At 45.8% G+C, this 25,069-nt stretch overlaps 1 protein-coding gene across 1 annotated transcript in view; it reads right to left on the reverse strand.

The window, feature by feature from the left end:
* The window catches only part of LOC126484822 (protein dead ringer-like), a 473,583-nt gene that overhangs the window by 297,113 nt on the left and 151,401 nt on the right, over positions 1 to 25,069 (reverse strand). The window contains exon 3 of the mRNA XM_050108418.1: positions 14,740 to 14,910. Within this exon, the coding sequence (XP_049964375.1) occupies positions 14,740 to 14,910 (171 nt within the window). The remainder of the gene's footprint in view (positions 1 to 14,739; positions 14,911 to 25,069) is intronic.

Here is a 25,069-nt window from a genome sequence, read left to right on the forward strand (position 1 = left end):
GAGGCGCCATGTCACGGATTACGCAGCCTCTCCCGCCGGAGAGTCGAGTTCTCACTCTGTGCGGGTGTGTGTGTGTGTGTGTGTGTGTGTGTGTGTGTGTGTGTGTGTGTGTGTGTGTGTGGTGTTCTTAGCATAAGGCAGTTTAAGTAGTATCTAAGTCTAGGAACCGATGACCTCATCAGTTTGGCCTCTTAGTAATTCACAAACATTTGAACATTTTATGATGAGACTCGCTGTCCTAAGCACGAACTATGGAGTCGGTGCCGTGAGAGGACGGTGTCTGTGTAGAGAAATGGCTCCTTACACAAGTGGGCCGAGAGGCCGACCGTCCTACATAGCGGTGGCAGAGGGCGCTCGTAATCAAAATGGCTCTTAGCACTATGGGACTTAACTTCTGAGCTCATCAGTCCCGTAGAACTGCAGAACTAGTTAAACCTAACTAACCTAAGGACATCACACACACCCATGCCCGAGGCAGGATTCGAACCTGCGACCGTAGCGGTTGCGCGGTTCCAGACTGTAGAGCCTAGAACCGCTTGGCCACCCCGGCCGGCGCAACTCGTAATGCAGAGGCACTAGAGGCGTGTCTCAGAAGTCATGTCCCACTGCGTCTGCCGGATTGCGCGAGACCGCTATCGGCGTTCGACGGAAACTTCCAGTTCCATTGCCAACTTAACGCCCAAGGGGTGGTATCGATACAGGATATCACAGTTTTGTTTGTAACGGGAAACAAGCCGCAAACGTCTTATGAAAGACGCGATGAGCAGCGTTTGTTTGGGCTAATCCAGTTACACAAAAACGAGATTGCAAATATCTGCCGAAAGACCAGAGAAAATGGTCCTAACGGCTCTTAGGAGGGACACGCGGTAACGAAGAAGAAATGGGAAGACGACTCCAAGGAATACCCACAATAAAGACAAAGTACGGTAGCTACTTTGACTCGAATCGAAGTCCACTGCCACAGCATTAGTAGCTGCTGGTATTGTGTGACGCGCTGCCGGTTTCGCCGTCTTGTATGTAGGAGGGCGCCTCCGGTGTCAATAGACGTCCGCCGGGAGCAGACAATCGGTCCATTAGAATGACAAAGAGAGCACCGGCCGTGCCCTGCGAGGCGCCGGCGGCCTGGCGCCTGCGAGCGGAGGTGAGGGCGGCCGGCGACGGCGACGCTGTAGGTGCGTGTGGCCCGCGGTCCTCCATTTAAACGCCGTAGTTCTAAATTACGCGCGCCGCTCCCAGATGCTTATCGCTCATTACGCCCGCACTCTGAGCCGGGCCGCAGCCACGCCCTGGCACAGCCACTGCGACCAGCCCCGCTGTTTAAAGGATCGAGTGCCATGCTGTGCTGGGTCACAGACACACGCGCGCGCGCAGGGAATTAACGAGAACGCGATCGATCCGCCCACTACGATAAAACTGTGTTCAATTAATAGCCACTCGGAGATAGCGCTCCCTATAATGTAATTGGTGACAGTCAATTTGGGCGCATAAGCCTGGAAAATTATATAGATTGTATCTCAGGCAATTAAAGGGAGTCTTATAAATTGAGGAGGTGAGTAAAGGTACGCGGCTACCACTTGAAGGGGGGCGTGGCTGGGCTGCCCCGCACACGCGCCTACCGGCTCCGGCACACCGAGCAGTCTGTCCGCTACCGGGACGTCGTGATACACGCGACAGCGAATACCATGTATCGCCTTGATATGTTCAGAAAAAAGCACACATTTCTCATCGAATATTATTCACAGCATCTGCAATCTTTCATAATCTGTGCCTTCTTCATCAGATGTTTTTCCTCTGCAATATTTTTCTCGCGCGTGAATAAATTTAGCTATCGGAAAATGCTTTCCATTTGCGCAAGGATGTGTTGTGAATCACAGCAAGCGCACATACGAAACATTTAGAATAATACTGCACAGAGCATATTCGTTTACAGGCATAACGACAATATAGGAATGAAATATGGTTTCTCACTAATAGAAACATGGCTGACGATATACAGGAGTTTGTGTCTGGCCTGGAGGCGTCCTTGAGTAGCCTATAGGAAAGTCGACCGCTCGCGATAAAAGGCAAGTACGGGTTCGAGTCCCGGTCCGGTACAAACATCCCACTATACAGCTGATGGTTGTCCGTTCTCGCGACTGCGAATACATTTTTCGTGTTTCATAACGCCATTTCTGAACAACACAGGCACTACAATGTCATATGTCTTTCCCACTGTATTTGCGAACTGTTGTAAGTAGGCTGTTTAGGTTTTTATATTGGTAACGCCACGTGCTCTGTATGAAAATCACTGGCTGTGCTCTGTGCAGTCTGTGGCTGGTTTGCATTGTTGGAATTCGCCATTGTAGTGTTGGGCAGTTGGATGTGAACAGCGCGTAGCGTTGCGCAGTTGGAGGTGAGCCGCCAGCAGTGTTGGATGTGGGGAGAGAGAGGGCGGAGTTTTGAGAGCGGATGATCTGGACGTGTGTCCATTAGAAACAGTAAATTTGTATTATTGGATATCATGAACTGATACATATATATGACGACTTTTGAACATTATTAAGGTAAATACACTGTTTGTTCTCCATCAAAATCTTTCATTTGCTGACTATGTCTATCAGTAGTTAGTGCCTTCAGTACTTAGAATCTTTTACTTAGCTGGCAGTAGTGGCGCTCGCTGTATTGCAGTAGTTCGAGTAACGAAGATTTTTGTGAGGTAAGTGATTCGTGAAAGGTATAGGTTATTGGTAGTCACGGCCATTCTTTTGTAGGGATTATTGAAAGTCAGATTGCGTTGCGCTAAAAATATTGTAGGTCAGTTTATTGATGATGTGAATAAGTAAAGAGAGAAATGTCTGTGCACGTTCAGTTTTGCTCAGCTGTTTGAAAATCAAATAACGTAAGAGGATTATCAGCACAGTAATTCATTAATTTTTGTAAGGGGACGTTTCACTGTGCAATAGAAAAATGTCTTTATGGCTCTGCATGCGCCCTAATATATCTTATTCCCATGATCCGTATGCCGACCGCTGTGGCCGAGCGGTTCTAGGCGCTTCAGTCCGCAACCGCGCTGCTGCTATGGTTGCAGGTTCGAATCCTGCCGCGGGTATGGATGTGTGTCATGTTCTTAGGTTAGTTAGGGTTGGGTTGTTTTGGGGAAGGAGACCAGACAGCGAGGTCATCGGTCTCATCGGATTAGGGGAGGATGGGGAAGGAAGTCGGCCGTGCCCTTTCAGAGGAACCATCCCGGCATTTGCCTGGAGTGATTTACGGAAATCACGGAAAACCTAAATCAGGATGGCCAGACGCGGGATTGAACCGTCGCCCTCCCGAATGCGAGTCCAGTGTGGTTAGTCAGGTGTAAGTAATTCTAAGTCTAGGGGACTGATAACCTCAGGTGTTAAGTCCCATAGTGCTTATAGCCATTTGAACCATTTTTTTTTTTGAATCCGTATGCAAGATACTTATATTGTCAAGGTGGCAGTAAAATAATCGAACAGTCTTTTCCAGTTACATGATCCTGCCAAATCCTGTTCGTAAATATAGAGAACACATTTAAACAAATCTAAATTAGCCTTTCACTTATCCTAATACTAATTTTAAGTCATAGCCCCATTGCATATCGCTTATTAGTATCACTGTAAAACGTTTGTACTATGTGATGTAATCTAGATATCCGTCACTAAAATTGTAATTGGATACTGTCTGATTCTTTTCTTTTTTTTATGTGCATTATCTTACATTTATTCGTATTTAAAAGAGCTGCCACTTGGTACACCAAGTAGAAATTTTTTTCTAATCTCTCTGCATTTCTTCGTGGTAACGGGATGGCCGTTGGATCTCGTCTCGTCGACGATATCTACAACTGCAAATGAAAAGTAGTGTGATAGTTTCCGGCCATCTGTTAATTCAGTGAACATTTTTGAAATCTCCAAGTGCAGTTGGTATCTTAAATACGCAATAAGAAGAGAGATCGGCGCAGGCGAGATGCTCTCGGTTGCGGCCACGGCTGAGGTGTCCGCGCTCTGCGAGGCCGCACTTACTCACCGCTCGGCCGCGTCGCCTCATTACTCACCGCTGGGCCCTGCCGCCTCCTCCGGCCCTTCTTTAATTTCTCCGGCCGTCAGTATTACACGATAAAGGGATGATAGATTAGGCGCGGCAAGGTGTTGCAGTTTTATATCAGGGCGGCGGCGGCGCAGTGCCGCGGTGCCCCCCCTCTCGGCCAGCTCGGGTTAAGCGACTCGGCGACCTCTCCCCTACCTCCCCAGCCGGACGGAAACTGATAACCCTCATTTCTCTCAGCCAAATCACGCTGCCTCCTAACACTCCCCTCCCAACCTTCATCCATCCAAATCTTGCGCAGGTTTTTTTAATCTTCCTCCCCTCCTCTCCCCTCCCTTCCCTCAAGAAGAGACTCGATTTTTTGTTTCAATTACTCCACCTCGGTTGATGCTCTAAGCAAAAAATTAAAACAGACCGAATATGTCGGACAGCTACTAAGACCGTTTGTAAATTAGTGTATAAAATGGTAAAGTAAAAAAGCCAATCGAATTGGTAATCGTCTTTCCTGCTAGTGTCTTTTTAAATTATTTCTGGACTGCCCTAAACGATAGAGGACTTCTCATGACAATGCTTGACACTAAAATGAATGTCAGAACATAAATAATAACAGTAATTGGATGTCCAACAAGAAGGTAGAACAAAGTAGAGAGGAGGAATTTGTAGGAAAGGTTGCAATAATTAAGAGAGGGCTGCAACAGGTAGGAAAGTAGGTGAACAGGGGCAACAAGTAAGAGAAGCAGGAGGAGACAAGAGAAGTAGGCGAGGGGTGCAAGAAGTAGGCGAGGGGTGCAAGTGCAAGAAGTAGGCGAGGGGTGCAAGTGCAAGAAGTAGGCGAGGGGTGCAAATGCAAGAAGTAGGCGAGGGGTGCAAATGCAAGAAGTAGGCGAGGGGTGCAAATGCAAGAAGTAGGCGAGGGGTGCAAATGCAAGAAGTAGGCGAGGGGTGCAAGAAGTAGGCGAGGGGTGCAAGAAGTAGGGGAGGGGTGCAAGAAGTAGGGGAGGGGTGCAAGAAGTAGGGGAGGGGTGCAAGAAGTAGAAGGGCAGAAAGTAGAAGACAAATAAGTAGATCTGCAGACAGACCCAGTCGAAATACCTAATAACATGATAAAGGCAATCTCTTCGACATCACAGTGCTGACAGGGTGAAAGGTCAAGTGCAAAACAAATTACTGTAGCCCTGTGTACTAAGATTTCGAAGAGTCTGTTACTAGTAGACACTGCCACGTTTGGCGTACTGTGAGATGAAGAACTGAAATGTTAAATTTAGGCGGACACCACTGTGTTATGTTGCAGAGTTAAGAGAAAGCTGGAGAAATATTTCATCAATGGTACTGATAAGTAATTAGCTAAGATGTTCAAAATGTAAACTGAAGTGTTTGTGTGTACTGATTTGATGCTCGTACTTTTTAATTGCTGTCCTGAGACTTTCTTCTGAGGTACCTTGCACGATGCAAGGAACTAGTCTCGAAATTAAGTGGTGCATAGTTTCTGGCGAAGTAGTTCGATATGTAGTTCTACGAGTGAAATCAGAAAGCATATGGGCTTAGATATGCAGCATTAAGCTACAGCTACCGAGTTAACTTCTTCTCTTTGATCAAAGCCATGTACATTGGATCAAATGAAATTATTTTTCCTGCACAGTTGTTCATTATTGACTGCACGATTCTGTTTAATAAAAGATAACACTGCAGCAAAAATTCTTTCATTTGATACAGGAGTGTAAGCAGTTAATCTGTATCGATTTCAGTTGCGCCAATAATCAATTGCACAGTGCGGACAACATCTGCGACGAGCATGGGAGCTGCGCGGTGGAGGTAGGCAACATTTTAAAGCACTGAAGTGAACGACGCTGGAGGTAACTGTTGTGAGGAGGGTAACCACACCTCGGCAGAGACTAAGAGGTTCTGTCTGACATACAGAGGCTGCGAAGCCGCAGAAAGATTGATGGTGCCTGAAATAATACTGGATGCTTAATTACTCTGTTTTCTCATGACGAAGCCTTGTCAGATTCCGTCGTAATAATCAAACAGCTTTTAAAACACATCTCTGTAGTCGTTACGGCGTTGTTTTACAAAGGTATCGACAAGTCCGGCAGTTCAACATATCACTACAACTGCGGTGAGCATCTAGAAATTACGCCAGAGGGGATGTGTATAAATGACGCAGCCATTAGCGGAGTAATTAACAGCAGGGAACTAATGTCGTGTCCTACATGAACCAGCCACGTGCATCGGAGATATGAGATGAGGCCCAGGCTGTGCCCGATGCAAATGCTCGGCATGCATATCAGACGATTAACCTGAATTTAAATGGCATCCTGATTAGGTAGTGACTATAAATACGACGCCGCGTTTCCAAGGAAATGATGCTCTTGCCTGTATCTCGCAGGCGCCCGCGAGAAAATACAGTGGTCAAAATAAATATTGCATATTGCTTGACTGTCGTTGGACATGATCGGAAACAAAAATGATTTTGTTCTATCAGGTACAGTCATAATAAAGCAAAAATAAAGAAAACCAAAACATTTCCACTTGATAAAGACAAAAGAAACCTTACAGAAGTTTCCCCGGTAAACACTACAGTTTCTTATTACTGTCATCTTGCATAACACATTGTTTACGAAACCATTGACGCTCTTCGTAACTGGAGACACTTTTGAATGTGGATAGGCATACTTCTTACCAAATTGTCTAGAAAGCCTGTGGCAACTTGTCCCATACCTCCACAGCAGCCTCTATGATGCCTTGTAAGATCTCTGGTAGGATAGCGTGATTACAAACCGCTCGTTTTAGCATGGACCATGCATTCTCAATGCAGCTGAGATCTGGAGAATATGGAGGCGATTCCATCCGACTGATCCTACGCTCCACTTGGGAGGTGTTGACAAGATTGTGACGATAGGGCACGCATTGTCGTCCATCAACGTGAATCTTGCTCTAATATGTTCACCAAATGAAGTTACAATACTGCAAGGGTGTCGTATTCGCGATACTTCAGACCAATAATCCTCCCACGTATTGGAACAAGGGATATCTTGCAGCCTTACATGATTCCACCCAAAAATATGACTGCGTTGATAAATGTGGCGGTCTACAGTACAGTCAAGTTGTAAACGTTGTCCTCGTTGCATCCGTACACGAATGTCAGCATTGTCAGGATGGCGACTGGTGTGAGTCTCATCAGAAAAGAGCACTGTGTCCCACTGCTGTCTAGTCCACAAAGAGTGATTTCGTACCCATGACGCACGAGCCCCTCTCCGAACCTAATTTAGAGGAGGCGCCTCGAGAGATCTTCTGCCACGTAATCCCTCTTCAAGAGAACCTGTTTTGTATCATTCATTTTGACACCTGTGGCTGTTTTAAACTGTCGCCGTAGACGTGTAGCACTGAGCTGAGACTTTCTGCTTGCTGTTATACGCAGATATCTGCCCTGCGCACCTGTTGTTTTACTTCCACGGCCAGTTATGTGACGATCCTCAACTGAACCTGTCACTAGAAACTCGTTCCAGTGTCTGGAGACTGTCATTTTGATTCGCAGTGACATTTGCTGCGAAGTCAACCTGTCGCATTCCCTGCTTCATTAGTGTGACTATACGGAGCCTCTGATTCTACGTTATTGTTGTCCGAACCATCCTGAACCAGCACAACTCTCGTAATGACACACACAACCAAAGTGCTTCAACGTTTACATGTGACACAGGTGCAATACACTGCAGATATTGCCCCCACATGGTGGAAACATGTACTGTTTCAGCTGGAATTACTTTACAAAGAAACCGATGTATTGATACAACGTATTTCTGGATTACAAAGTTAAGTATTAAAATATCTGCAATATACAATATTTATTTTGACTATAGCATAACACAACACAAAAAACACAGTGCACTCAATGAGGAATATGAAGATAAGTTTTTTCTCCTTCAGGTGCCACTTTGGCTGAAATTTATGTAAAATAATCCTGTTATGGGCCGCACATAGCGATAGTAAGCCGTTTTACATTCAGTAATTGTAAACATTTGTGCTGTACAGTATAATCTTGTGTTTTATTGAAGTTCCTCAGTGCTGTAGCTATACCTGGAATTATACAGTGTAATTGTCCACTTTGCTTTACTACACCGATGAGAGAAACAATTGTGACCACTAGCCACCGCCATACTGAATGCGCCCGGTGGCGTTAGAGGCACGTCTCACAGAAGTAGAGTCCGCAGCTCGGGGTCGTGCGGTAGCGTTCTCGCTTCCCACGCCCGGGTTCCCGGGTTCGATTCCCGGCGGGGTCAGGGATTTTCTCTGCCTCGTGATGACGGGGTGTTGTGTGATGTCCTTAGGTCAGTTAGGTTTAAGTAGTTCTAAGTTCTAGGGGACTGATGACCATAGATGTTAAGTCCCATAGTGCTCAGAGCCATTTGAACCATTTTTTGAACAGAAGTAGATAAGCTGAGAAGAGACGAATGGACGATCATTCTAGCTACGATGGTGGCTGCAAGTGGGGTAATCCACTGACTTCAGCATTTTTCATAAAGAGAAGACTGTTATGGCCTGTCGCCTGTGAACGAGCACCTCGGCAAAGCTGGTAGACTGTTTGCGTGCTACTGTGAGCATCGATGAAAAGCGGTTGTGGGACGGTGAAGCCACGAGTAGGCGACAAGGTGTTCGCTGTTCACGCCTCATCGCCGAATGTGAACGCTGGGGGTTCGACTGCTCTGTAAAGAGCGATAGGCAACGATCTGCGATACATCTGACGACAGAGCACAGTACTGGAGCAGGCCTGGGTGCTTCGGATCAATCTGTTCAGTGCATAATGTTGAACGTGGGCTTTGGCATCAGTTGACCCCAACGTTTACCCAAGTTGACCCAACAACGGTGGCAGTTACGATTGCAGTGGGTAGGGGACCATCGAGATTGAACTGTGGATCAGTGTTAAGGTATGGTCTGGTAGGATGAATCACGTTTTCTCTTGTTCTAGGTCGATGGTGATGCTCGCACACGCTGTCATCCAGATCAAAGGCCGGCCGTGGTGCCGAGCGGTTCTAGGCGCTACAGTCTGGAACCGCGCGGCCGCTACGGTCGCAGGTTCGAATCCTGCCTCGGGCATGGATGTGTGTGATGTCCTTAGGTTAGTTAGGTTTAAGTAGTTCTAAGTTCTAGGGGACTGATGACCTCAGATGTTAAGTCCCATAGTGCTCAGAGCCCTTTGAAGCAGCCAACTAATTCTAGATTTGTAAAGCAGCATGCGCCTAAAACGTCTGCTACAGAAACCGCTTACAAAACAATGGAATACCCCATTTTAGAACGTTGATCAAATGTGTGGGATCCACCCAAACATTACTAACGGGGCGTATTCAACGAATACAAATAAGGCCAGCAGGAATGGTCACTGACTAGTGAAAGAGCGTCACCAGAATGGTGAAAAAGCATGACCATCGAAAAAGAGACCACAATTATCCAGCGGAAGCCTAATTATAAGGAATAATGTTAAGTGGAAAATCGGAGATCAGCCCTCAACGTATCGACTTGTATAGCCTGCGAAGACAAGAAGACATAGTGCAGCACGCACAGAAACGTGTAAGCTATCACTCCTACCGATATCCATACACGAGTTCAGTGCTCTCTCCCATGCATTGCACAATAGTTTGCAAAGTGACGATGTACTTTTAGAGGGCACCATAATAAATGAATGTTTCTGACACCGAAATGGTCCTGTTACTTTCAATATACCCTTGCCTCCTCCGAATTTACCGTGGCCTTCGTACCACGATACAACTTCGTGACATGTTTCATATTGAAAAAAACCTGTAACAATGGGTCTGAACACAGGGCCTCTACGTTCCTAGTAGTAGCCCTTGCCAAGATGCGGCAATCAGACGTGTTTGTTTAACATAAGCTAAGTATTTGCAATTATTGAATCTGGGTGGATAGAAACAGTCTGAATAGCTTGAAGGGTGGGTGCAGGGTAGGTTGTGCTCAGATAATTATTACGAAAAAAATTCGATAACTTGCGCCGTTCCGGAGTTAGCCAGTCAGTTCGTTGTAGGTATAAATTCAAGTGACCCGTCAGAGACAAATTAGAGTCGGTTATTCTCATAGAGTAGATGATAGCGCACGAGATGGCCCAGCTTTTGACTCGGCTTCGATCCTTTCTACGGTCCCATGTCCAGTTTGCGTAGCGCTCTCTTGTTCGATTTTAAGAAACCAAACGAAGAGCACGCATGGCAACACAGTCTCTGGCAGGCCACTTGAATTTGCACGCGCAAAGACTTGATTGGCTAACTTCAATGCCAGTTAACTCGGAAATGGAGCAACGTGTAGGATTTTTTTTTCTTAACAGTAATTTCTCAGAACAATTTACCCTGCAACAGCTTTACAAGCTTTTTGAACTGTTTCTGGCCACCACTTTTATGTAAATAAAGAGTATAAAGTCGGCATGTTATCACTTTCATAGAGAGAAAAGGCAGCTTCAAAAATAGCAATGAATGTACCTGTTAAAGATATAATGAACTGCTCCTTTAATTCGTCAGGTAGAATGGGTACTGCAGCCTATAGTATCCAGCACGAAATTTGAAAAACTGCTTCTGTCGTCTTCAATATAACGTGTACGTGTCATAATTATGTCACATTCGTCTCCCTTCGTGTGAAATTAGTGATACCCCTTTATCAGTGGGCTAGAACAATTTGTTTTTGCTTCTCTACCGCTTGCAACGTTACCGTGGCTACAGACATGTGCTTGCAAATAAACGAAAACTGACGATGGCGACATGTCTGATCGCCGAAATATTGTACCCGTTGGACACTATGAACCGGCAGTATACCCGTGGACATTCGAGCAACAAATACGCCAGGAGAAACTGAAGAATCACAAATGAAAACTTAATTGCGTAATGCTATTTTTTCGAGACAATTGTTAAAACTTTACGCCCATCGCTAATACAAATTATGTTTCTCTTAACACGCATTCCGTTTGCTTCCCATATAGGATACATCGACACACTACCTACATATTCTGAGCAACTTGTCGCACCAATACCCGCAGTGCCGCGACGCAGCGAGGTAATGCGCACCAGCAAACGCGAAGAAAGGAATACGGAGCCTATTTTGCCATCAGAGCCACGCGATAAGGTGCTACGACGGCGGCGGCGGCGGCGCGCCCCGGCTAATTACCATTCGCGGTGAGCCCGGCAATCGAGGGTCGCTATCCGCTGCCAGCAGGTGCGCCCAGACCGACGCAGTCACACGTCAGCTCTTTATCAAACGGCGCACTCTTTACGTGACAATAATTCAGCCAGCAGCAACGAAACGTGGGAAATTACGAACAGTTCACCTCCGTACTATGTACACAGTTCCGCGATTGGTTTATTTACGCATCACTGGGGTATTCGTAAGTCCCTTCAGGGTCTAAGAAGAAGACTTCGCAGAAACTACAAGTCGTACAGAAAAATGAAACATATCAGCGGATAGAGCATCTCTCGAAGTTTCGATTCGTAATACGCTCCGTGGTGTAGTTGCAGACAGCACCACTAGGGAGCAGGCGTGACAGAACATGTAGACAAATCAGTCATCCGCTTTTTAGTGTCGCAACCAGTTAGTTCGCGCCTACAGATAGGCAACTCAATGAACTGATTTCCAAAGCGGGCTGCGGTCGTTGCGCACGCAAGTACGAGGGTTGGAACTTTAATAGTGGCAACTATTTATTTACAGATCGTACAAAATAGATACTTGTTTCAAAGTTTTACTGGCAACGGGTTATGCACAATGCTGGTGACTACTTTGAAGGTCAATAAAACTTTGAAACACGTATCTATTTTGTACGAGCTGTAAAAAAAAGTTGCCACTATTAAAGTTCCAACCCTCGTATTAACGGTATCTCTGTCATGAACAGTGCTCATACTGAGCACGTGCAATGTGGCTTAAAAACTTGAACGGATGAGCTATCCACTAATGTGTGTATTTCCATCATGTTTCGTAGTATTCGTACTGACTTCTTTCAAAGCCGCCGGAGGAGCTTACGAGTAACTCTGCATGTGAACTTCCATAAATTCGCGTAGGGTACTCCAAAAATGTTCATTCTATTGCACAAGACTATGCCTCCTACCTAAATGAAGATAGTAACTTGTGGTAAATTTTTGACTTACACATTTCTTTTCATTTTTTCGAGTCATCGGTCTTCTAACTGTTTTGATGCGGTCCACCACGAATTCCTCTCCTCCGGTAACCTCTTTATGTCAGAGACCACTTGCACCTAACGTCTTAAAATATGTGCTGGATGTATTCCAATCTCTGTCTTCTTCTACAGTTTTTACCCTGAACAGCTCCCTATAGTAACATGTCATTCGCCGATGTCTTAACATATGTACTACCATTCTGACCCGTGTTTTTTTCAGTGTTTTCATGTGTTTCTTTCTTCGCTGATTCTGCGGACAACTTCCTCGTTTATCATCGCATCAGTCCACCTGATTTTCAACATTCTTCAGTAGCACCACATCTAAAACGCTTCGATTCTCTTATGTTCCGGTTTTCCCACTGTCCACCAATTCACTACCACATGTGTTCCAAACATACATTCTCAGAAACTGCTTCCTCATTTTAACGCCGATGTTTGATACCAGCAGACTTCTTTTGGCCAGGAATATCCTTGTTGCCAACACTAGTCTGCTTTATTTTCTCCTTGCTTAGTCCATCACGGGTTATTTTGCTTCCAAAGTAGCAGAATCCCTTAACTTCGTCTAGTTCGTGATCATCAATTGTGATGGCAAGCTTCTCGTTATTCTCATTTCTGCTGCTTCTCATTACTTCCGCCTTCCTTCGGTTTAATGGCTCTGAGCACTATGCGACTTAACTTCTGAGGTCGTCAGTCGCCTAGAACTTAGAACTAATTAAACCTAACTAACCTAAGGACATCACACACATTCATGCCCGATGCAGGATTCGAACCTGCGACCGTAGCGGTCGCTCGGTTCCAGACTGTAGCGCGTAGAACCGCACGGCCACTGCGGCCGGCACTTCTTCGGTTTACCAACAACCCATAATTCTGTAGTCATTAGACTTGTCACTCCATTCAACATATCCTGTAATTATTCTTCACTTTCACTCGTTACCAGCGAATTTTCTGATATCCTTTCACCTTGAATTTTAATGCCACTCTTGAACTTTTACGTCATTGCTTGTTCATTGTATAGACTAAACAGTAGGTGAGAAAGACTACATCGTTGACTTACAGCCTTTTTAATCCAAGCACTTCGTTGTTGGTCTTCCAGTCTTATTGTTCCTTCTTGGTTCTTGTATATATTTATACTACCCATGTTCCCCTATATTGTACCCCAATTTTTATCAGAATTTGAAAGATATTGTAACATTTTACATGCCGAGAACCTCTTCCAGGCTGACAAATCCTAAGAATGTGTCTTGATTTTTCTATAGTCTTGCTTCCATTATCAAGCGTAACGTAAGGACTGCCTCTCTGATGCCTTTACCTTTCCTAAAGCGAAACCGGTGGTCATCCAACAAATTCTCGATTCTCTTTCCCATTCTCCTGTACATTTTCCTTCTCGTCAACTTGGATGGATGGGCTGCTAAGCTGATTGTGCGATAATTCTCCACATATCTTCTCTATCTTTGGAGCTGTGTGGATGATATTTTTCTGATGGTACGCAGCCAATCTCATGGATTTTACACACCAATGTGAATAGCCGTTTGGTTGCCACCTTGCTCAGTGATTTTAGAAATACCAGCGGAATGTTATCTATTCCTTCTGCCTTATTTGAACTCTAATATTCCAGAGATGTTTTAAATTTTTTCTAATACTGGATCCCCTACGTCTTACACATAGGATCACAAATTTTTGAAGGTATAAACGACTATCCAGTTTTGTATGTATGCACATAAAACATTGGAGTGCTTTTTACTGTAACAGTACTTTTAGAATCAAAGCTTTAATTTACCTTCCACAAATATTCGTTGTAACACTTGAATCACATATAGCTTGAAACACAAACGTTGCCGCAAAACTGCACTGGACACACACACACACACACACACACACACACACACACACACACACACACACACACACTGCTGGCACCGCCAGCAGACTCTTGTAGACCACGTGCAGAAGATTGCGTCTTGAACGCTCACAAAGGAGCGACCTGTCGATTTCCCCTTAAATAAACAACCAGGGCCTTGGAACTGCCGGTCCCGTCTTCGATGCTTTGAGCTGTAAGAAGTGCAGTGCCATATACTCAATGAAAATCACGCCGCGCATTTGCAATGTATGCAATGGAGAACGCAAAACTCCTTTTGTTGCTGTATTGTCGTCATGCCGATGCCCTTTGTGTAATGCACGAGCTAGTCTGGGAGCGAGCGAGCGAACTAGGTATCTGCACCAGGCAGACACCCACCAGCAACCATATTAACTGACAGCCTACATATGGCGCCCTGGTAAAATTTTAGTTTCTGTGTGTGAGTTATTATTCATCCCAGACTTCAGTCTTCTTTCATGTAGGAGAGACAGTCTTACGAAATGTTTTGTCATCGCAATTATTGTATCCAGAAAGGAGGATGACATGTTCTTCACCGCAGTCTCAGTGTTTTTGCCAAAATGTGACCCTTCTCTGTATTTTTCCTATTCTGTTCTTTCTGATTCTACAGTACAATTAAAATAATTCCTCACTAAATTATGAGCACCACACCAAACTACAAACTGACCTGCTCGTATAGCGCACTAACTTGTGAGACAGGAAGATGTGCCAGACCCGGGATGAATCCTCGACTCGGATTAATGACCATTTGTCTGGCAAACTGGTGGGCCTGAGTGTAGTTTATAGGTGCACTCCCACCGCCAGCTACACAAATGCCGGCCTGGTTACTCGTCACCACCTCAAAAACACAACACGGAAAGAGTTACAACAGGAAGAGAGTTACAACAGGAAGAGAGTTACAACAGGAAGAGAGTTACAACAGGAAGAGAGTTACAACAGGAAGAGAGTTACAACAGGAAGAGAGTTACAACAGGAAGAGAGTTACAACAGGAAGAGAGTTACAACAGGAAGAGAGTTACAACAGGAAGAGAGTTACAACAAGAAAAGAGTTGCACCACGAACACCAAAAGAGTTAAGACACGAACACAAAAGGATTCACAACACGAATACAAAGTGTCACAATACGAATAGAGCTACAAATCAGAAAATGCAATTATATGACTTGCAGATAGAGTACATCTCTCCTAATCAGCTTACAGTTAAGTGACAATCTCGTGACAGAGCACAATAACAAAAATAATGGTAACACTCGAACGGGCAATAAAGGTTAGATGATAGAGAAACTCGTTCACGTACGCTGACGATGTTCACAATAATTTACTGCGCAGTATCCAAACACATAACAACTGCAATAATAGGAGATGAGCGGTGGGGAGTGAATCGAAAAGAAATTGTATGATTAAGGACAAATTCTGGGAAATTGGATCGCTAGCACCTCCTTCTCGTTAATGCCTGCACATCTGAAGTCGTCGATGGGTACTGTATACCATATAATAAACACAGCGTTACTTTTTTTTATCGCAAAACCTATTTTATACTTCACTGAAATAACATAGACGATCGATAATGAGACTTAGTGACGGCTTTTTATTTTCGCTCCCTCTTTTTGAATAGCACTGTGTATCGAGATTTATTTCACCGTGGAGAAACGATCTGTCTGCACTTGAGCGAAGTGTGTTGGAATGTTGACAGTAGATGAAAGCAGTGGGTATGGTGACTCGCATGTGTCAACAAACTCAGTACAGAGAACCAAGTAGCAAACAGCCTGACAGAGCAGCCGCGATCACCATTCATTGCATAACCTTTGCACTGTGTGAATTCTGATTTGAAAACGTTTTGCGTGTTGCGATAACCAGGTAAAAGGCTGATAAAGTGAAATAGAGGCGTGTATTATTTTGCTCCGTAAACGGCGGTATGCTATATTGTGTTAACGACAGGAGGTTAGAGACACATTGCGTGTGGCGTGTCGATTGTAGAGGAGTGGATGCTTGGGATGGGACATGTGTTCATCGCCGGAATGTTGACCTCTGTGGACGTACAGTAACTTTCCTTGATGTCTAGTCTCTCTGTCGTTTTTCCCTCAAACGGCTCTGGTATCTTTCAAGACGATAATGCAATCAGACGTCATTACACCATGGGTAGGAGTGGCTGCAGAACAGAAAGTGGTCCAGCGAGAACCATTGTATAACGGAGATGCTATTGTTGAACATTATGCAAAAAATGGCATGCAATTAAATGAAACTGTAAGGTTTCAGAGATTTTTTCAAGTATAAAACAAATGTGATGTATAATGCAAACTGAAGCAAAGGAAACAGGAGAGGTGCTATTCCAATACAGCTGAAGAGCCTCTGCAATGCTGTTCGAATTTGGGGAATATCAAGTTGTGGCGTGATGGTTAGCGCATCTGCCTAGGGAGCGGAACCCATGGGTTCGAATCCCGGCCCTTCTACAGATTTTCATTTGTCGCTTCAGTCTGCAGATATATGTTACCGGCATTGTGTGACATTCCAGTATGCTATAGAATGGCTAGGTAATGTATACAATGCCTCGGCAGTGTATAGAATGCCTCATGGTTTTCGGCAAACGATGAAATATAAGTGTTTTGTAAAAATCTTACGTACTTTTCCCAGGCATTCTATCCAATTCCTTAAACAGAATTCAATTATACGGAATGACCAGTACCACTTAAGCAAAATGTGAAAAGGGCACACGATAAGAAGCCTTTATTGACTAATACGCATTTGAAACTGAAAGAACAAACCTACGAAATAAAGCAGAGGACATTATTACCAGGAAACAATGAAACCAGAACTGAGATTGAAGTACTTGTTACAGTAACTACTTACTTTTCTTATTCTAAAAAAAAAAAAAAAAATCACTTTACATGTTGACAGTTTGATCTTGTACATACATTTCACGACTTAAAGAAGAATGGGGACGGGAATAGTGTTACCGGTAAAACACAAAGCAGAAGTGTCATGATGTACTTGTGCAGGGATTGATAGAATGAAATTTTGAATTTCACTTAATTTTATTTTTCACACAAAGACATATTTTGGCATTTCGTATTGCACATGCACCTGACGAATCCTTGGCCGCTTCCTGTGACTGAGAAGTAGCTGGAGATCGGAAAGGTAGGAACGCCTTCAATTCTCATAAAGTTTTTTGGAGATACGGTGAATTCTGATCTTGCATAGAGCTATTTCAAGATTCTTTCTGCACTTATAAGTCAGTAAAAGGCATATTCCGTCACGTTCATAACAACTGTCAGCAGACTGCGTGAGCCACCCTGACGTTTGTCCACGTCGGACGTCGAAATTCGCACAGAGGCATCCAAAGGGACAATTTCGGCCACACTTTTGGCACGTATGAGCACCGCGGTTTCTTTTAAGCAGACGCAGCAGATAGAAAAAGAATGATTTTCGATACCCACGGAAATGGAAGGCTCTTCGATAACTACGGCTTGATCACTGTTTTGGTTTACTCCACCATATATTGCATCCTCATCCATGTCTTCAGCAGGGAGCTGTGCCGCTTGCATTGATTCATCTCGTATTTCTTTCTGCTGTTACTTTTTCCAGTTCTTCCTCAACGTCAGACAGGGACGACGTTGAGAGACCTACTCCAGCTTTGCAGCCGAACAGTGCCTCGTATGGCGACCTGCTAATCCCGGAATGAAAAGCTCCGTTTTTCATAACCGCAGTCCGTCACTCCAGCAACTAGTTTTTTCATCTTGCTTCGAAGCACAAAACATATTTTGAATTTCCTGATTTGCTCTTCCTACGCTCCCCTGATTTGTGAGTGGTGCGGCTTACCGTGGACTATCTTCAATGTGGCCAGCACTCCTTTGGGCTGCTTACTACATTGCTTGCAGATTCCCGCGTTGTCGGATTGTAGAATCATTAAAGCACCAAGAAACGTAAATATGTCGATGAGGTTGCGCTCTTTGATTTCAGAGCCCTGATAACTATAAAATTATGAGATGATCTTGGTAGGCCATTAAAAACTTTTACTCTGTATCAGGATGGGACTGAAAATCGATGAGATCGACCTGCCAACGGGAACTGAATTCTGAAAAAAACACCTTTTTTAACACTTTTCGTCTGGCAAGGCTTACAAAGATGAATATACAGTTAAATATCATGTCGTGTACTGTTCTTATACTTGCCTGAAAGTTCTTTAAACATCCTGTCCCGCCCTCCATGACAAATGGCCAAATGGGCCTTGCGGAGTGTCTCAAATAACTCTGAGCCCGTGACGTAAAATTGAATAACAGTCGTATTTTCTTTAAAAGGATATATCAACTTAGTCTTACTCGTGACCATCATTACGTCGTAGTGTTTCAGCAGCCAATAGTCCCGTAGTGCCTTCTTCATGGTCGTCTTAGCCTTGTTCACATCGTTCATTGACTTTTGGTAATTGGTTTTGGTTAGGGAAGCACAGCTTTTAGCAACATTGGCTCTTACTTGAGATAATTCATCTCAGAACCATCATTGCATGTCAGCATGGCGTGATTCCTATCTTGGCACTACACTCCCTCCCGACATAGTGATACAAGAAAAACGGGAAAAAGTGACGGGAGGGCGTCTGTGGAACTTCAGCCGAATGCCATACACTGGAGAACTTTTACGGCTATATCCGTGATGTGATAGTTGGACGTCGTACAACAATACGCTTCCTCGCAACCTTTAAACAAAGAACCGAACGCCACCGCAAACAGTGGCGGCGGGAAAAAGAATGGGATGATTAGGCGAACATATACTTTGCCTGCAGACAATCCCGCAAAGCATACGATGCCTAGGCAATATGTAAAATACCAGTCTTTTCACACTTTGACGTTCGATTTTTATGCATTCTTTACATTGCCTAGGCATTCTATAGAGTGCCGGATTTCACACAATGCCGGTAACATATTTATCAGTGACATACAAGCTGACATTGCTGCTGCAAAGAAAGCATATTCTAGACCATTTGAAGCGCCCTGTTCACACATTTCAGTTGGTAAAATGGGCATACTATTTGGAAGAAAAGAGGTAATATGGGAGTAATAACAAGGTAACAGAGAACAAATAAGAGGGAAAGGAAAAAGGACAGAAAGAAATAAATTACACGTGCAAAAATAGTGGATAAAATAGTCTCTTCCCTGGAAAGTTTGTGATTGAATTACCAGTTAGAGAAAAAAATGAGATGGCGTTGAAGGAGAGCAACCGGTAGGGGAAGAGGACAGGAGCGCACGTTTCCAACGCTGATTAGTTTCCGTACGTTATTAATGATGTCATTTAACCCACTGCTGCCCGAGGCCGTGTTGATTCAGGTTTCTATCTCGGCCAGTCCTCCGCGGCGCAGGCATTGTAACGAAACGTTATAGGCACTGTGTATTCCCGGCGGCCTTCTTCATTTCTTACCGAGTTCACCGGCGGTGCGGTATTTTTAAGGCCTCCCCGGCGCCCGCCCATTGACGCTGTGCCGTGATAGTGATTAATGGTGGCGGCGATGCGAGCGCCTGCACGCAAGTGGCCATTAAGTGAGACGTCACCCACGCGCTTAATTACCAGAGCCACAAAGAAGCGGCCGTGCGCCTCGAGCGCAACTGTTGCCGCCGCGTGCGATTGCGCGCGGCTATCGGCGGAAGTGAAGGCGCGATAGCGGCGACCTGGCCGTTTCGCGCCCACAGGCTTTCGTGGGAAGGTGGCCGCTGGCGCGACAAACAAAGCAGCGTACTCCGTGCGTGCCTACGCCCCCACGTGTCTGTAATACTACGGGGTTATTACAAATGATTGAAGCGATTTCACAGCTCTACAATAACTTTATTATTTGAGATATTTTCACAATGCTTTGCACACACATACAAAAACTCAAAAAGTTTTTTTTGGCATTCACAAATGTTCGATATGTGCCCCTTTAGTGATTCGGCAGACATCAAGCCGATAATCAAGTTCCTTCCACACTCGGCGCAGCATGTCCCCATCAATGAGTTCGAAAGCATCGTTGATGCGAGCTCGCAGTTCTGGCACGTTTCTTGGTAGAGGAGGTTTAAACACTGAATCTTTCACATAACCCCACAGAAAGAAATCGCATGGGGTTAAGTCGGGAGAGCGTGGAGGCCATGACATGAATTGCTGATCATGATCTCCACCACGACCGATCCATCGGTTTTCCAATCTCCTGTTTAAGAAATGCCGAACATCATGATGGAAGTGCGGTGGAGCACCATCCTATGGCACGTTTAGCTCCCTGCTTGCTTTATTCGTCGACTTCCGCGGGCTACGCGTGAAACTTTCCCGCACGCGTTCAACCGTTTCTTCGCTCACTGCAGGCCGACCCATTGATTTCCCCTTACAGAGGCATCCAGAAGCTTTAAACTGCGCATACCATCGCCGAATGGAGTTAGCAGTTGGTGGATCATTGTTGAACTTCGTCCTGAAGTGTCGTTGCACTGTTATGACTGACTGATGTGAGTGCATTTCAAGCACGACATACGCTTTCTCGGCTCCTGTCGCCATTTTGTCTCACTGCGCTCTCGAGCGCTCTGGCGGCAGAAACCTGAAGTGCGGTTTCAGCCGAACAAAACTTTATGAGTTTTTCTACGTATCTGCAGTGTGTCGTGACCATATGTCAATTAATGGAGCTACAGTGAATTTATGAAATCGCTTCAATAATTTGTAATAGCCCTGTATATCAGGAAATAAAGGAACGATCAGGAAGTTTCCGTCTGAGGAGGCTGCTGCAGCGTAGATGCAACGTAGCGCCTTACCGATGCGGGTATACAAACACTGAAATATAGCTAAGGGATTAGTGTGTCCTTCGTGTCTTTCCGTCGTGCGTCTGATAAATGCGGAACGTAAACTATGACGACGTTATTATCAAATGTGTCTTAACAGGACCACAGTGCTGTTATACGTTTTTTGGCTGCCGAAGGACAATTCCCGGTAGACATCCATCGGAAAGGTGAGGGACAGCGCGCCTGTCGAAAGCCACTGTTGTGGAATGGCGCACCAAGTTCCTTGCTGGTCGCGATACGACTAAAGGCGCCGGTCGAACTGAGAGTTGCGCAGAAGTTACGCCAACTCAAGTGGGCGATACTCGAGCACCCACCTTGTACTCTTGATCTCTTTCCATGCGATTATCACGCCTTTAGTGCCTTAAAAAATGGTCTGCAAGGGTTGACGATTCCTGTCGGACGGGGATAGGCAGCAGGCACTTACGGATTTCTTAAGACAGTAAGTCACGGTGCTTCACCAAACGAGTATCTTCCTTCAACATGGTGCGTCAGTGGCATAACTGCCTCGCTGCTAACTGCAATTTTGCCTGATGGGCATACCATAACTTCCCCTGATTGACATACCAATTCTTGTCTGGACGGCTTCGTAAATAACTGGTGTGAAATTGAATTAAAGGTACAGTAACTGCTACAAAAAAAGGGAAAGTAGGGATGTATGTATGTGTGTGTGTGTGTGTGTGTGTGTGGAGAGATAAACACAGAGAGAGAGAGAGAGAGAGAGAGAGAGAGAGAGAGAGAAGCTTTGATAACTACGGTATATTGAATCTGGCCGATTTGCAGCTAGCGAAAGTGTCGGAAAGCTGTTAAGACAGCATCTCTGGCGCTACCAGCACTCTCCGGACAGCAGACAAGCGCGAAACTGAGCACGCCGCGGAGCTGGCGCTGTTTTGTTCTGGTCTCCCGCGCACATCGCGAGACAATACCGGCATGAAAGGTGGCTGGCAGTACGCAACAGTACGCGCGGCGGGCGCGCCGCCTGAAAGCGATGTCGGCAGCTGGGCAGAACAGATCGGCGGCAGGTCAGCGCGGGCGCTGCACATTATGTGCGCTCCGGCGCGGAGACATAGAGCCGCGGACAAAGGCGCCGCAGCCCGCAGAGCGGCGTGACGCCGTCAAACGCCGGCGCTGGCGCACGCGGAGGCACGCTCCAGTTTCAGTTGTCGAGAAATTCTCGTGCGCGGAAAATGGCTCCGAGCGTAAAGCTCCGCGCACCCCCTCGGCGCTATTTCCTTTACTCCGGCACGCAATTCTATCGTGAAATACAGAAACAATTACCTTACTGCCTCCTATTAAAGTCCCGCCGACACACCCTACAAAATAATACACACTGCACGCTGGTCAGCTTGTAGCTTAACCCCGGGAGGGTTAGAATCCTCGTGTTGCTAAATAACAGTAAGGAGATTAGAGTTCAATGTCATGACCACGACGCTGTCGTTAGAGATTATGATCGGCGGGGGGAAGAAAACTGGGCGTGACCTTTTCTAGCTAACGACTCTGCCATTTGCCTCAGCCGCTGTTTGGGGAGACACGATAAGCCTAAATCTGGATATCTGGAAGGCCACACCGAATGAGATTCCAGTGTGTTAACACTGCGCCAACACGCTCGTCCTCGTGGAAGGAACTACACTAACGGAAAAAAAAATATCGCGGTCTGAGGCGCCTTCTCACGATTCGTGCGGCTCCCTTCGTCGGAGGTTCGAGTTCTCCCTCGTGTATGGATGGGTGTGCTGTCCATAGCGTAAGTTAGTTTAAGTTAGACTACGTAGTGTATAGGCTTAGGGGCCGACCGTTCTGGCCGAGCGGCTTTACGCGCTTCAGTCCGGAACAGATTGAAATCCTGCCCCGGGCATGGGTGTGTGTGCTGTCGATAGGTTGTATGTTAACCGGGGACCTAGAAACGACGGAGAGGCTACGTCTCCGCCGCAGCCGCAGTGGTCCACAACCCCACGACGACTACCGCAGTCCACTTCACCCCTCCGCCGCCTCACACCGAACCCAGGGTTATTGTGCGGTTCGGCCCCCGGTGGACCCCCCGAGGGAAAGTCACATACCAGGCGAGTGTAACCCCTATGTTTGCGTGGTAGTGTAATGGTTGTGTAAGCGTACGTGAAGAACTTGTTGGCGCAGCAATCGCCGACATAGTATAGCTGAAGCGGAACAAGGGGAACGAGCGCGCATTCGCCGAGGCAGATGGAAAACCGCCTGAAAACCATCCACAGACTGGCCGGCCCACCGGACCCCGACACAAATCCTCCTGGCGGATTCGTGTCGGGGACCAGGCGCTTCTTCCCGCTCCGGAAAGCCGTGCGTTAGACTGATCGCCTAGCCGGGCGGGCGTCCTTAGGTTAGGTTTAAGTCTAGGGAACTGATGACCCCAGATGTTAAGTCCCATAGTGCTCAGACCCATTTGAACCATATGAGCTTAGGGACCGACGACCTCAGCAGTTTGGTCCCATAAGACCTTCCCACAAATTTCCAATTTGTTACCAAAAGGTAATTAATGTAGAGTAATGAAATTTCCGGAATACACTGCAAGATCATAGGTTAATACCGTGAGACAAGCCTTTGAAAATGTGCAGTACTGGTACATTAATAGCCAGCGTAACCGCCAGAATGATGAATGCAATCGTGTAAACACGAATTTTTTTTTTTTTCTTTTCTTACAGGTGCCGGATGTCAGTTTGTGGGATGGACTCCCATGCCTGTTGCAATTGGTCAGTCTTTACAAGGACGGTTGAAGCTGTTTGTTGATGACGCAGAAGCTGTCCAATGATGTTCCATATCTGCGCGATTTGAAACAGATCTGGTGATCGAGCACGCCAAGGCAACATGTCGACACCCTGTAGCGCACGTTGTGTTACAACAGCGGTGGGTGGGTGAACGTTAACCTGTTAAGAAACACCCTCTGGAATACTCTTCATGAATGGCAACACAACAGGTCGAATTACTGACGTACAAATTTGCAGTCAGGTTGCGTGGGATGACCACGAAAGTGCTCCCGCTTCGTACGAAATCACCGCCAGACCTTAACTGCAGGTGTAGGTCCTGTGTGTGCTAGCATGCAGACAGTTTGGTTCCAGGCCCTCAACTGGCTTCCTTCTAACCAACACAACAGATCTCCACTCTACCCTCCTATGACATCTCGCGTGACAACACAGAAATCGGAAATGGCGGTGGTTTGGGGTCAGTGGAGAAAGCACGCTACAGGGCATCTGAAGTAACCTGTTTGTAACTGTTTCTTGTGACACTACTGTGCCAGCTGCTGCTCAAACTACTGCTGCAGATGTGGTATGACGCGCGAGAGGCATGCGCCCAACAGGATGGTCTTTCCGTACTGCCAAGCGGCCGTCCAGAGCCCCATCTTCTTGCGACCGTGTCTTGCGTGGCCACCGCTACCAGCAGTCGTATACAGTGGCTTCATTCATGCCAGGTCTTTATGCAGTATCGCAGAAGAAATGTAGCATCGCAGAAGAAATATCCAGATTCTCGTAGCCCTATTACTCACTGAGGTCATGGCAACGGCGTCTTTCTCGCCTTGAAGGCATTCTTCACTAATGCCAACTCACCATGTCGAATGTCGAAAGCAAGTTTCTCTCACGACCGCTATATCACGTATTTAAAGCAAACCTGATGTGGATCCTCAAAGTGACGCTACAAGTGCCACTCTCAAACACCTGTGGTGGAATCTGAATAGACATCATAATCAAGATGTGAAAACACGTCTACCAACTTTCCATTATGTAGCACAGCTCCTTTTTGGTGTTGCGATTCTTTCCATCAATGTATATTCATCACATTTGGTATTATAAGCGGAAAGAGACTGTGGAGGACGCCTCCCGTTTACCGCCCTGATGACCAGTGAGGTGTGTTAAGTCTAAATATTGTCGAGAGATTCTCACGGATTCAAACCGTTCATATGAGGGCGTCGAGTTCAAGCGTTCACCTATTCCTCCTTGCGAGAAATCACAAGAATATTCTCAAGGTCGCCCAGTACCCTTTCCCTTCTTGACGTTTAGCTAATGATACAAATGGTGGTGTCAAATGAATTAGAGCTCAAAAAAAGAAACCTTGAACATGACTTCTACGAGCGTTTGTAATGCGATCTCCTCAAAATAGCTGCGGTTCCTTCAGTCTTTTCTCTGCACAGTGTACTACATCAGTAACAGATGTAATCGACGAGATGATTATTGAGCGAGTGCGTACGTTTTGATAGCAG

This window comes from Schistocerca serialis, chromosome 6 (assembly GCF_023864345.2).
Source record: "Schistocerca serialis cubense isolate TAMUIC-IGC-003099 chromosome 6, iqSchSeri2.2, whole genome shotgun sequence".
NCBI lineage: Eukaryota > Metazoa > Arthropoda > Insecta > Orthoptera > Acrididae > Schistocerca > Schistocerca serialis.